The 12,701-nt window shown below is 51.3% G+C and overlaps 1 protein-coding gene across 3 annotated transcripts in view; it reads left to right on the forward strand.

Annotated features, from left to right (window-relative positions):
- Positions 1-12,701, forward strand: part of CPNE5 (copine 5) — a 97,202-nt gene that overhangs the window by 14,473 nt on the left and 70,028 nt on the right. For all 3 annotated transcript variants that reach the window (XM_023212670.2, XM_031935643.1, XM_023212673.1), the window contains exons 2-3: positions 2,788-2,828; positions 3,720-3,766. In XM_023212670.2, the coding sequence (XP_023068438.1) occupies positions 2,788-2,828; positions 3,720-3,766 (88 nt within the window). The remainder of the gene's footprint in view (positions 1-2,787; positions 2,829-3,719; positions 3,767-12,701) is intronic.

The raw sequence follows: 12,701 nt of genomic DNA on the forward strand, positions 1-12,701 counted from the left end.
TCCTCCTTATCACTTTCCGCTCCTCACTGTGCCTCAGGTTCCACTACTGCAGCGTCATCTTTGGTCTCAAGGCATTTGTCCTTTGTTTAAATCAGGATAGACACCCCTACCCCCAAATTTAGCACACTTCAGGATGAGAATGTAGGCCCAGGGATGTCAGCCCGCCTCGGTGTGAATGATTGTATGTAGAAGTGGTGTCTTCGGAGAGACTGTAGAGTAGAGCTGTCTCCAGGGTGAGTGAAGTAGCAGCCCCTGCTGCCAACTTCTCAGAGCTGCCTTGTGTGTCATTCATCTGATGCTGTCTGTGGAGGGCTGGGAGGTTTATCAGATGGTTTCCAGAGTGACAGCTGACTGGGAGCAAGTCTGGTCTGGTGGAGGGGCTGGTTGGGGCCAGGAGAGAGGTGGTTGCCTGTGGGGTCAGGGAGGCCCAGCTGGGGGCGGCTGCCTTTGGGGAGTGGCCCCTGGATGTAGAGACTGGAGTCGGAGAGGGGTGAGAGTTCTCCAGGGACTGGTTTCCTGAAGCTGTTTGTGAATTCCTCTCTTGGGGGCATCTGTGGGAATCTGCTCAGGGACTGGAGCTGGGGGGATTCATGAATGCTATCTGGGGCTTCCCCAGGCACCAAAGGATGCCATGTGTAGGCCTCAGGTTACTGCTGCGTCTGTCTGTCTGTTGGTTGATCTTTGGCTCCCACCTTAGGGTGCGGGGCATGAGTGGTAGGGTTGATTATGGGGTCAAGTTGCCCAACAGACTGTCACTGCTGAGGGCTTTGGTGACAGTGACTCAGGGTAAGGCCTCCTTCTAGACCTTTCTGTCTCTACCACTGCTTGCTGTGGGCCACGGCCGCCCTTTGCCTCTGCCTGGTCTTTCATGTCCCCATCATGGAGGATAAAGAGGAACAGATCCTCCTCAGGGCCTCATCTAGCTCTGACATTTGTTTGTTTTGTTTTGTTGTTGTTGTTGCTGCTGCTGTTTTGAGAAAGGCTGGAGTGCAGTGGTGTGGTCTCAGCTCACTGCAACCTCCATCTCCCCGGTTCAAGTGATCCTCCTGCCTCAGGCTCCTGAGTAGTTGGGATTACAGGTGCATACCACCATGCCGGGCTAATTTTGTATTTTTAGTAGAGATGGGTTTCACCATGTTGGCCAGGCTGGTCTCGAACTCCTAACCTCAAGTGATCCACCTGCCTCAGCCTCCCAAAGTGCTGGGATTACAGGCGTGAGCCACCGTGCCCGGCCTAGCTCTGATATTTGAAGTTGGCTTTCACGAAGCAACACAGACCAGTGTTGACTGTTTCTTTTCTCTGGAAAAGCAGTTCAAGGGGCAGAGGCACCTGTGGGGGGTTTGGGAGTGGAGAAGGAAGGTGACAAGATCCCTTGGGACCTCTGGAAGGGAAGCAGGACAAGGCTGAGATGGTTGGGAAAAGAACCAAGACTTGAGGGCAGTGTTGGCAGGAGCGGCCACACAGGCAGGAAGGGCTTGCCTGGCAGCTCGCCAGGGGAGCGGGGAAGGGGAGACCCGGTCAGCATGGGATGCATTCATGGGTAGGTCTCCTGGCGGCCCCTGGGGCTCAGTCCCTCTGGGACTTCAGAGAGACTGTAGGGCAGAGCTGTCTCCGGGGTGAGTGAAGAAGCTGAGCAGTTCGTCCTCCAGCACCTTCCTGTCGGTTGAGTGCTGCCCTTTGGGAGCATAAACTTTCCAGCTCTTTCGGACAGCCCGCCCGAGAAAGCCCTCAGGCAAGAAATAGACACAAGAGGAAACCATGGGTGTGTACAGGAACTGTGAGGGCTGAGGGGATCCAGGCAGGGCATCAACAGCCTTCAAGACTGATACTACCGTCTCATTGCACTGATGAGGAAACAGGCTGAGAGAGGTCGAATGACTTCCCGGCCAGAGACTGCGTTTCCACTGGGATGTGTTGCTTCCCGACAGCAGCAGGTCACGGTGAAATGAGGGATACCAGATGTGCAGGATGTAGGCACTTCCCCTCCACTTCCACATCTGTAAGATGGGACAACGCCTGCCCAGGACCAACCTTGAAGGGCAGCATGAGAATCGGAGAGCTCATGTTTGTAAAACAGCGCACTGCCTGACCCGTCACCGGGGCTCAGTAACTGGGAGCTTTTATTGCATGGAGGCAGGACAATGGGAGCTTAGCACCTGTTGAAAGACAGTTCTGTCCCCAAATGTTGTGTCCATCATCTTGCTGCTGTACCATCCAGTCTGATTATCAGGGCCATGTATTAGCCTTAGCCCTGGTCTTGACCACAGAAGGACGTTATCCAAATGAGTCTACTTCCCCTGGGCGGTGTCATTCATTAATCCATCAGCACAGATGAGACCATCGAATAAACTGGCTGTAAGTAGAGCCTTGAGAAAATGGGAGACTAGATGGATATGTTCTGATTGCTTTATTTTATTTTTTTGAGAAGCAGAGAAGTGATTAAAGGAGAGCTTCCAGAAAGGGCTAAGACACTGGGCAGTTTGGGAAATCGCCCGATGGTGAGGGGCTGTGTGACACAGGGCACCAGGGCCAGGGCACCTACCTGGAGCGCTTGTGGTGATGATGGATGGGAGGTAGGGAGCTCTGCACACCTTAGACCGGTGAGCTGAGGAGCCTCCAGGGCCTGCCCAGTGCCTGGCTTTTAATGAAGTCTAATAAACGATTGTGGAACTCTTTTGCTTGAGGCAGGCCAGAGGCAGCCTCCAGGTCTCAGTAACAGCCTGAATCCCCCGAGGTCGCCTCCTCTCAGCTGGCCGTGCTAACCCCTCCTCTCTCCCCCTCTTTCAGGAACCTCTTGGACAAAGACATGTTTTCCAAGTCCGACCCACGTAAGTCCTGCTCTGACAGTAAGAACGGTAACAATAATAGTGACAACGCTATGACTAATTACAGCGGCAATGCTTGGGCCCTTACTGAGTGCTGACCATGTGCCAGGCGCCGTTCAAAGTATGTCAAGCCTGTTTAATGTTTCGCCCATAGTGTCTGAGAAAGATAACTGTGGAGATTTGACCGTTCCCAGCCCACACGCTTGTGAAGCCTCAACACAACAGAGGAGGCTGGGAGGAGGTGGAGGTCTGGGGCCACAGGGTCCCAGAGAAACCAGTGTGCCTAAGAGCTCCAATTGGCTGGCAGGTGATCTGGTGGGATGAGCACTGACTTTGGAGTTTCCAGGTTCTAGCCTTGAGCAGTGCCACCCAAGTGTGTGACCTGGATAGGTCTTTGGCCACCTCTGAGTCTCAGTTTTCCCATCTGTAAAGTGGGGCTGATGATAATCAGAGGCCTCATGAAACTGCTCTGGGCTGTAAAGGAGCAATGCGGGTTTCTGATGCTCTCCCCCACCACACCTCTGCCTGTCCTCCATCACGCCCACCTGTCTACCTGCCTCACACTTCAGACCCTTGCTGTGGCCTAGAAGCCAATGGCCCCGAGCCTCCTCCTAAAGGTTGCCCCTTCCAGGCACACCTAGTCTCCCTTCTCCAACACAACCCCTCTGAATTGGTGCATCTAGAACCCTGTCCAGGCTTGCGGGGCCAGATTCCTAGACTCATTCACCAAGATCTCAGCCACCCCAGGAGACACCCTCTACCCCTACCCAGATCCAATAGTGCTACCCAGGCTGGGTCTGCTGAGGCGCCTGCCCATCCAGGATCCTTTTCGTCTGGGACCCCTCCTTCCTCTTGGCCTGAGGTATTAATCCATTGCTTCTCCTCTCCCCACAGTGTGCGTCATGTATACCCAAGGGATGGAGAACAAGCAGTGGCGGGAGGTAGGTGCAGTCCCTTCCCACACCAGAAACACCAGCTTGCTCCTGTCTGTCTGCCTGTCTGACTCTAATTTGGGAGCAGTTCCCCTGACATGTTTCTAACTGCAGCATCTAAGCCCTGCTGAAGGCTAGCAAGGTATGCAAACCATGGAGTCCCATCCCTGTTGTTGCATGAAGAGACTGAAGATGGAGGGGATGGTTCCTGCCCTCAGGAAGCCCCAGTCTGAGGGGAGACATAGCCATATCCTCAGGGAGTCCCAGTCTCAGGGAGACGCAGAAGGAGTCCGTGCCCATTAAGACCTTGTCTGCTGGCTGGAGGCATGCGTGCAGCTTCTAGCACCAGACCTCATCCACAGCAGCCTTACTTCCCATGGTGTCTGACTACACCCTGGTGACCGTGGCTTCAGTGAGGTGACTTCCCTGTTCAAAAAACTTTGTTGACTCCCTTCTGCACTGAATCAAGTCCCAGCTCCAAAACCCACCCCGGCTTCCAAAACCCACCCCAACCCAGGACGACGCCCTTTGCCAGCCTCATCTCATTTCCAATCCCCTCTCCACCCCCACTCCATGTGCTTTTTGTCCCTTGTAACAGGGAGTAGGGGGAGAGGGCTGACTTAAAGGGCCCACTCCCAAGAATGGCAGGGACATTTGTGAGGTGAATGGGGTCTCCTAGATACCCTCACTCTATTCCCCACCCCGCGGCCAGAGGAATCCTATTAAAACCCAGGTCAAATTCTGTCTCTTTTCTGCTCAGAGCCTTTCTGTGGCTCCCATCACGCAAAAGCACTGTGCCTTCATGGCCCCCCAGTCCCCACACGTTGTGACTTCCTTTCCCTGCTGACCTAATCTCCTGACGCTGAGCCCCTCCCCACTCCACTCCAGTCACACGGCCCCTCCCGCCTCAGGGCCTTTTCACCTGCTCTTCCTTTTTCCTGGAGTGCTCTTTTCCCACATGGCTTAGTGGCCCTTCCATGCTTCCCTAAGGTTTTAACTCAGATGTCACCCTGTGGAGGCCTCCTCTGGCCACCCTGTCTGACGTTCCAACCTTCCAACACTTCTCATTCCTCTTAACTGGTTTTTATTTGAGACAGGGTCTTCCTCTGTCGCCTAGGCTGGAGTGCAGTGGTGTGATCACGACTCACTGCAGCTTCAAACTGCTGGGCTCAAACGATCCTCCGGCCTCAGCTTTGGGTATTTAGGACTGTAGGCACATGCCACCATGCCTGGCTAATTAAAAAAATTTTTTTTTTCTTTTGTAGATATGAGGTCTCAGCATGTGTCCAGGCTGGTCTGGAACTCCTGGACTCAAGCAATTCTCCTGCCTTTGCCTCCCAAACTACTGGGATTACAGACATATGCCACCCTGCCAGGCTACTTATTTATCTTGTTTGTCATGTTGTCATGTGTCAGCTCCATGAGGGCAGAGATTTTCATCTGCTTTATTCACAACTACATTCGGAGCACCTAGAACAGTCCAGCAGACAGTAGGTGCTTAATACCTGGTTGTTTAAAAAATGAATGGATTAGGAATTAGCCAGGCGTGGTGGCGCGTGCCTGTAGTCCCAGCTATTTGGGAAGCTTTGGCAGGAGAATTGCTTGAACCCAGGAGGCGGAGGTTGCAGTGAGCCGAGATCGAACCACTGCACTCCAGCCTGGGCGACAGAGTGAGACTCCATCTCAAAAAAAAAAAAAAAAAAAGAATGGATTAGGAAAGGGAGCTGGGTCTACAGAGGCTGACAAGGCCATGGTGGCTATTGCCACATTGCTACCTCTGCCTCCTCCCTCTTTCACTGAGTTCTCGCGGGAGAATGTTTTCAGGTGGAAAGAGGAAACAGAGGAAGGGGAACTGGGTGAGGATGCCGGGTCATGGGAGCCTCTAGCTCCTGTTTGAACAACAAAACCTCCCTCCTTTCTCTTGGAGAAGAGGATCTGGCTGAGCAAGGACAAGGTTGAAGTCCAGGAGGTGAGGGGCCGAGGGAGGAATGTTGTTTTCTTCCACGGTGGGCAGTGGGGTGCGCTTGCTGGGCGGCAGAGCTGAAGCCGGCTTGCAGGGGCCTTCATGGCTGCCTGAGCTGGCTGGAGATTGCACTTGCTCCAGGTGATCAGAAGAGGCACCAGAATGGGGGGACAGGTGATTTACCCAAAGGTGTGGCCCTATTGGCCTTGGCAGCCCCACTCCATGCCCATCTCCACTGACTCCTGGGAGGGAGGCTGGTGGGCTCCTGATAGAGACTCTGCCTGGGATCTCCACTAAGAGATGGGTAGGAGGCAGCTGTGAAGAACAGAAGGATGTAGGCTTGTCCCCAGGGTCCAAGGAAAGGGGAAGGAAGGGGGACAGTGCACAAAATGACCGACGCCGAAAGCCTGAGGGTGAGGAGGCCTTCCCAGACTTAATAAAGGCTTAATAAAGTCTTAAATCAAGTCTGAGTGACACTTCAGTAACCCAGGCTTTGTTAATGAATTTCCCTTCTTCGTTGGTGGACTGGCTGGAACTGTCTCCCTCTGCCCCGGTCCCCAGACTTGGTGGGACCAAGAGGCTGAAAGGGGTGAAGTTTATTCATGAAACATGTGGGAAGTTCATCTGTAAAACAAATAAAAAAAAAAGGAAAGAAAGAAAACATGTGGGGGCCGGGCTCAGTGGCTCACGCCTGTAATCCTCACACTGTGAGAGGCAGAGGTGGGCGGATCACTTGAGGTCAGGAATTCAGGACTGGCCTGGACAACATGGAGAAAACCCATCTCTACTAAAAATACAAAAATTAGCTGGATGTGGCCCATGCCTGTAGTTCCAGCTACTTGGGAGGCTGAGGTAGGAGAATCGCTTGAACCCGGGAGGCGGAGGTTGCAGTGAACTGAGATCGCGCCACGGCACTCCAGCCTGGGCGACAGAGCAAGATTCTTCTCAAAGCAAAAACATTGCCATTGCGCCTGTAATCCCAGCTACTCGGGAGACTGAGACACGAGAATTGCTTAAACCCGAGAGGAGGAGGTTGCAGTGAGACAAGATCGCACCACTGCATTCCAGCCTGGGTGACAGAGTGGGATCCTGTCTCAGAAAAAGCAAAAACAAAAACAAAAAAAATGTGGGAAATATTTCCACAGGGGCTGGGCTAAAGTTTACTATTCCACCCTGTCCGAGAGTCTATGCCAATTAAAGCATAAACCAGATTGCTAGGGAAACATTTAGCCTGCTTAAGTGAACTACTTACTTTTGAGGCCTTTTGGCTGCGCTTCATAGAAAGCAGGAATGTGTTAATGTCTTCGTGATTCTTGAAGGAAAGTCTGGAAGGGCTCTTCAGAAGGGCACTCTTTGGCGAGCCATTAATTACATTCTGTAATTGAGAGTTGTCTGCATTTGGTTGAGGGTTTCTAATTATCCAAGTCACATCTTGTTACTACCCCCACCGCAGGGTGGAGTAGAGGCCAGACGGGTGACCTTGGTGTGGAATACACCTGTGCTTGCTCCTGACTCCAGCCCTTTCTGGAGGTGGGACCTAGAGCAAGCTACTTAACCTCTCTGCACCTCAGTTTCCACATCTGGCATCAGAGGGTAACTCCTACCTTATAGGCCTGTAGTGAGGGTGAAACGAGATGACGGAAGTACAGTGCCTTGGTGCATGGTCAGTGCTTAGTAAATATTCATTATACAGCATCATCCAAAGTGTTTGGGGCCTTGCTAGTTGCTCTTCTCATCTCAGTTAGTATTTGCAACAGGAAGCATTTATGAAGTGCCAGGCAATATACCAGGGGCTGGGGAAGACAGAAGATGGGTCAAAAGAACAGAGCATCACCAAATGTATGAATTGGAACTAGATATGCAGCCTGGGAGGGGAGACACATGTGGATGAACAATCCTAATAGGAAACGATGAGAAGGGAAGTATGGATGGAAGAAAATGGGAATTCAGGGAGGGAAAGTTGCAGCCGGAAGGCCACGTTCAACTAAGGCATTTTGACAGGTCATTTGGATTTTTTTAAATGGAATTTGAGCCCAAACACAAGCCATTTGCCTGGGGTGCATGATGTGGAGTAGAGGAGGTATAGGTTGGAAGGAACTTTCAAGATCATCTGGCTCACCCTCCTCATTCTACAGATGGGGCAGGACTGGCCTCAGTCTGCAGAGAAGCTGAGTTGAGCTGGGTTTCAGGTTTCAGTGATGTGTGAAGACAAAACCCAGGGGCCCAGTAGCATCCTGCACTGTTGAGGGATGTAATAAAGGGGTGGATAGGGTTCAAGGAAATCAATGAAAGATGATGAGTCTCAAGGGTAGCAATAGGAGGGAGCCATTACTACTCCAGGCCTGGGGAGGAAGGGGAATCCTGGTTTTTGGAACCCCAAAGGACTTCCAAACAGGACCAGGAGCCCCAGTGGAGGGACGTAGTCAACTCAGGCAACCTCACTCTCTTCCTGCCCTCCTATCTCCTGCTGGTGCCTCCCATTGGTGGAACCTCGCTAGGAGACCTAGGGCCAACAGATCACTGGGGCAGTCAACTTGGGTCAGCCTTCCTGGGCACAGAGCAGTGTGGGGAAAGGCTGGGAGTGGAACCAGAGGGGCCAACGGAGGCCATGCAGCACAGACAGAGGAGCATGGCTTGTGTTCAGGATGTGAGGCTTGCAAGATAGAGGAAGAGTCAATACAGGGAGTTCATGGATGTCAGGCTGAGGACAGCTGGAGTTGTAGAGTGAGAATATCAGAACAGAAGGATCTGTAAAAATCAAGGAGGCTGACCTCATTTATGAGAGGTGAGCAGGACCCATGCCCAGACTCCAGGAGTGAAGATGGCAGAGCTCAGCCACATGGGCCACCCCTAGGGCACATGCTGTTTCACACAGCTTTATTTATTTATTTATTTTTGAGTGGAGTTTCACTCTTTTTGCCCAGGCTGGAGTGCAATAGCATGATCTCGGCTCACTGCAACGTCTGCCTCCCAGGTTCAAATGATTCTCCTGCCTCAGCCTCCCGGGTGGCTGGGATTACAGCTGTGCACCACCATGCTCAGCTAATTTTATATTTTTAGTAGAGACAGGGTTTCACCACCTTGGCCGGGCTGGTCTTGAAATACCTCAGATGATCCATCCGCCTCAGCCTCCCAAAGTGCTGGGATTACAGGTGTGAGCCACCACACCCGGCCTTCACACAGCTTTTTGTGGAGAAAGGAAGATGCATTTAAACATACTGGGGATAGCCTAGCCAACATGGCAAAATCCCATCCCTACTGAAAATATAAAAATTAGACAGGCATGGTGACGCACACTTGTGGTCCCAGCTACTTGGGAGGCTGAGTCAGGAGAATCGCTTGAACCCAGGAGACAGAGGTTGCAGTAATCCTAGATTGCACCGCTGCTCTCCAGCCTGGGCAACAGAACACGACCCTGTCCTGAAAGCAAACAAACAAACAAACATACTGGGGATGGGAGAGGGGCTGTAATTCCTTGCTTGATTCTCTGTGCGACTGACACAGGAAAGTATCAGAAATGGAGAATTAAAGAAAAATCCAGATTGTCTCTATGGAACTGCCCCTGGGTGGAAGACTGCCCTTGCAAATAAACAGGAACCATTCCCGCCACTCCTCCATCTAGTTCATTGCCCTTCAGGAACAAATCACCTCTCTGTTACCACAATCTTGGCCGAGAAATAATAATGCTGTGATCAGAGGGGGAGTCAAGTGCAGGCACAGCACTTTCTCTGTAGTGGGGTTTGCATGAGGCTGCAGATAAGCCAATCCCGGGAGGGATGAAATCTGCTCTCGTGGCCCCTGGCTGCCGGCTTTCAGCTGGTTTTAACCATTTGGATCATTTTTATGCCTTCTGAGAAAACTCCATCTTCCCAGCACCTAAATATGTCACCACATTTCATGAAAATTGACTCAAGATGTAATTTTAGCCTAGAAAAATCAAGCACTGTTTGCATCAAGGCGGGCCAGGGCCTGCTGCATGTCCCGGGGAAGGCAGGATGGCCAGGTGGGAAGAGTCCCAGAAATGCTCTCACTGGGAAGAGGGACACGAGAGGGATCCCCTCTAGGTTCCCCATTTGAAAAGTGGGTATGGAGTTCCCTACCCCTCCCTCACCAGGCTGCTGTCTTGGCTGAGGGCCTGTTGGAAAAAGAAATGGGAATCACAGAATCTTAGGGTGTCCGGCAGATCACCCCATACCACTGCAGTCATGTGGCCCCAGCCACCACACCCACATGTCCCTGCCAAAGCACTCAGTCTCTTTTTTGAGCAAAATTATCCGATTTAACTTTTCACCAGCAGCTGAGATTGATGGTTCATCTCTAAATATTCTGAACCATCTTTCTCCGGCCAACTTGATGTGTGTCTTCACATAACCTTGATGCTGCGAGCATGTGTTGGGCACCATCTCAGTCCGTTCAGGCTGCTATAACAAAAATACCATAAACTGGGTAGCTTATGACCAACAGAAATTTATTTGCACAGTTCTGGAGGCCAGGAAGTCCAATATCAAGGCACCAGCAAATTCAATGTCTAGTGAGGGCCGGTTCCGTCTTGCTGTGTCCTCACATGGTGGGAGGGATGAACACACTCTAATCCCATTCATGAGGGCTCCTCCTGACCTAATCACCTCCCCAGAGTCTCACCTCTGAATACCATCACAATGAGGTAAGAATTTCAACATACATTTCGGAGGGACACAAACATTCAGACTACAGCAGGCACCTACTATGTGCCAGGGGATGGATGCTGGGGGTGCAAAGGGGGACCAGACACTGCCTACAATGGGAGGAGCTCACTTTCAACCCAGGGAGATGATACCAATAACAGTAATGATAATGGCAAACACACGACAGCAATGTGCCAGACACTGTTCTGTTCTTTTTGAGATGGCGTCTTGCTATGTCGCCCAGGCTGGAGTACAATGGCACAATCACTGCGCACTGCAACCTCCACCTCCCGGGTTCAAGCGATTCTCCTGCCTCAGCCTCCTGAGTAGCTGGGATTACAGGCGTGCGCCACCACGCCCAACTAATTTTGTATTTTTAGTAGAGATGGGGTTGGTTTCAGGCTGGTCTTGAACTCCTGACTTCCAGTGATCCACCTGCCTCGGCCTCCCAAAGTGCTGGGATTGCAGGTGTGAGCCACCGTGCCCGACCATAGACACTGTTCTAAGTTCTTTACCTGCATTAACTCAATGAATCCTCACAACAATCCTATGAAGGAGGTATTGTTATTGGCCTCATTTGACAGAGGAGGAAACTGAGGCTTTTTATATCACTGTTTCCTGTCCCTTTACCAACCTGAGCACTCCTCCTGGACAGCATGTGTCCCCGCCATCCCCTTCTGCAGCCCAGAGCATCATGGGCTGGCTCCCTCCACACAGGGGCTCGCCCTAGATCACCACTGTCCTCCCTGCTGGCCTCTGCATATTAGGTGTCTGCTTCTGAGGAACGCACATCTAGCGACACTACCCGGTATCCCGCTGATCTTTTGGCAGGTGTTTTTGACTTAATTCATATTGAGTTTGGGGACTTCTGTGTCTTTCTCCATGAGTTGCTGTCCTAATAGCATTGCCAAGATCCCTACCTTGGACTTGGCGATGAGTTTTTGAAGCTAAATCTGTGATTTCACATTTATTGCCATCATGTGTCGTTTGTTGGATTCAGTCCGTTGTTACAGTTTATGGAGACCAAGGTGAATTACGATTGTGCATTCAGCATCTTGGTCATGCCTCTTGGTCCTGGGTCAGCTGTAGTCTTCACCCACACAGATGACAAGGAATTGAATGGGATGGAGTGCTGGGTTCCTCCACTAGAGACCTTTTCCCAGATTGACCTCAGTTTTTTAATTGACCTTGGAGTAGGTCGTTCAGTTACCTATGTGCTGTATTTTCCCATTTGGTGCCTAAAGACATCATGAATAACAGTCAAATGCATTTGTCAGATGAGGCCTGAACTTGATGTCCAAAACCCTGGGTTTTCATACTAGCTCTGACATTTACTAACTGTGTGACCTTGAGTTATTTATCTTCTCAAGTCTCAGCTTACTAATCTATAAAATGAGGCTGAGGGACCTTCGTGGATAGACTAAGGTAATGCTTGTGAAAATGCCTGGAAATATTAACTGCAATCTACCGTCGACCTGGGCTCTCCATAACAGTGGGAAAGGCCACCCTTGGAGGTCCTGTGAACTAAGCCAACCCTGGTGGCACTGGAGCAGTGGCCTGAGTGGTGCCATGCATCATTCTGAGGGGCAGGGTGTTCTAGGTGGAGGGAACAGCAAGTGCAAAGGCCCTGAGGCGGGAGCAAGCTTACAGCATTTCAAGGACAAAAAGAAGGCTGGTGTAGTTTGAGTGGTATGAACAATGAAGACAGTGGACAATACGGTCACAGAGGTCATCAGTTTCAGATCCTGTAGAGGCCATAGAAAGAGTTCCAATACTGATCTAAGTGTGATGCTAAGCTGTTTGAAGGTTTTATTTTGTTTTGTTTGAGATGGAGTCTTGTTCTGTTGCCCAGGCTGGAGGGCAGTGGCTCGATCTCGGCTCGCTGAAACCTCTTCCTCCCGGGTTCAAGCGATTCTCTTGCCTCAGCCTCCCAAGTAGCTGGGACTATAGGCATGCGCTACCATGCCCGGCTAATTTTTGTATTTTTAGTAGAGGCGGAGTTTCACCATGTTGGGCAGGCTGGTCTTAAACTCCTGACCTCAGGTGATCCTCCCACCTCAGTATCCCAAAGCGCTGGGATTACAGGTATGAGCCACCACGCCTGGCCTATTTAAGGGTTTTAAGCAGGGGAGTGATGCAGCCTGGTTTATGTTTCAGAAAGACCGCCCTGGCCACTGTGTGCAGAGTGGACTGCAGGGGAAAGGGCAGAAGCAGGAAGATAGTTTGCAGTCTTGTGGAGGTTTTGGAATAAGACTGTGGTGGGCAAGGACACTGGGGATCCAGTTTGTTCAACGCCAAGAGTTTAAATCTGAAATGA

This window comes from Piliocolobus tephrosceles, chromosome 5 (assembly GCF_002776525.5).
Source record: "Piliocolobus tephrosceles isolate RC106 chromosome 5, ASM277652v3, whole genome shotgun sequence".
Taxonomy (NCBI): domain Eukaryota; kingdom Metazoa; phylum Chordata; class Mammalia; order Primates; family Cercopithecidae; genus Piliocolobus; species Piliocolobus tephrosceles.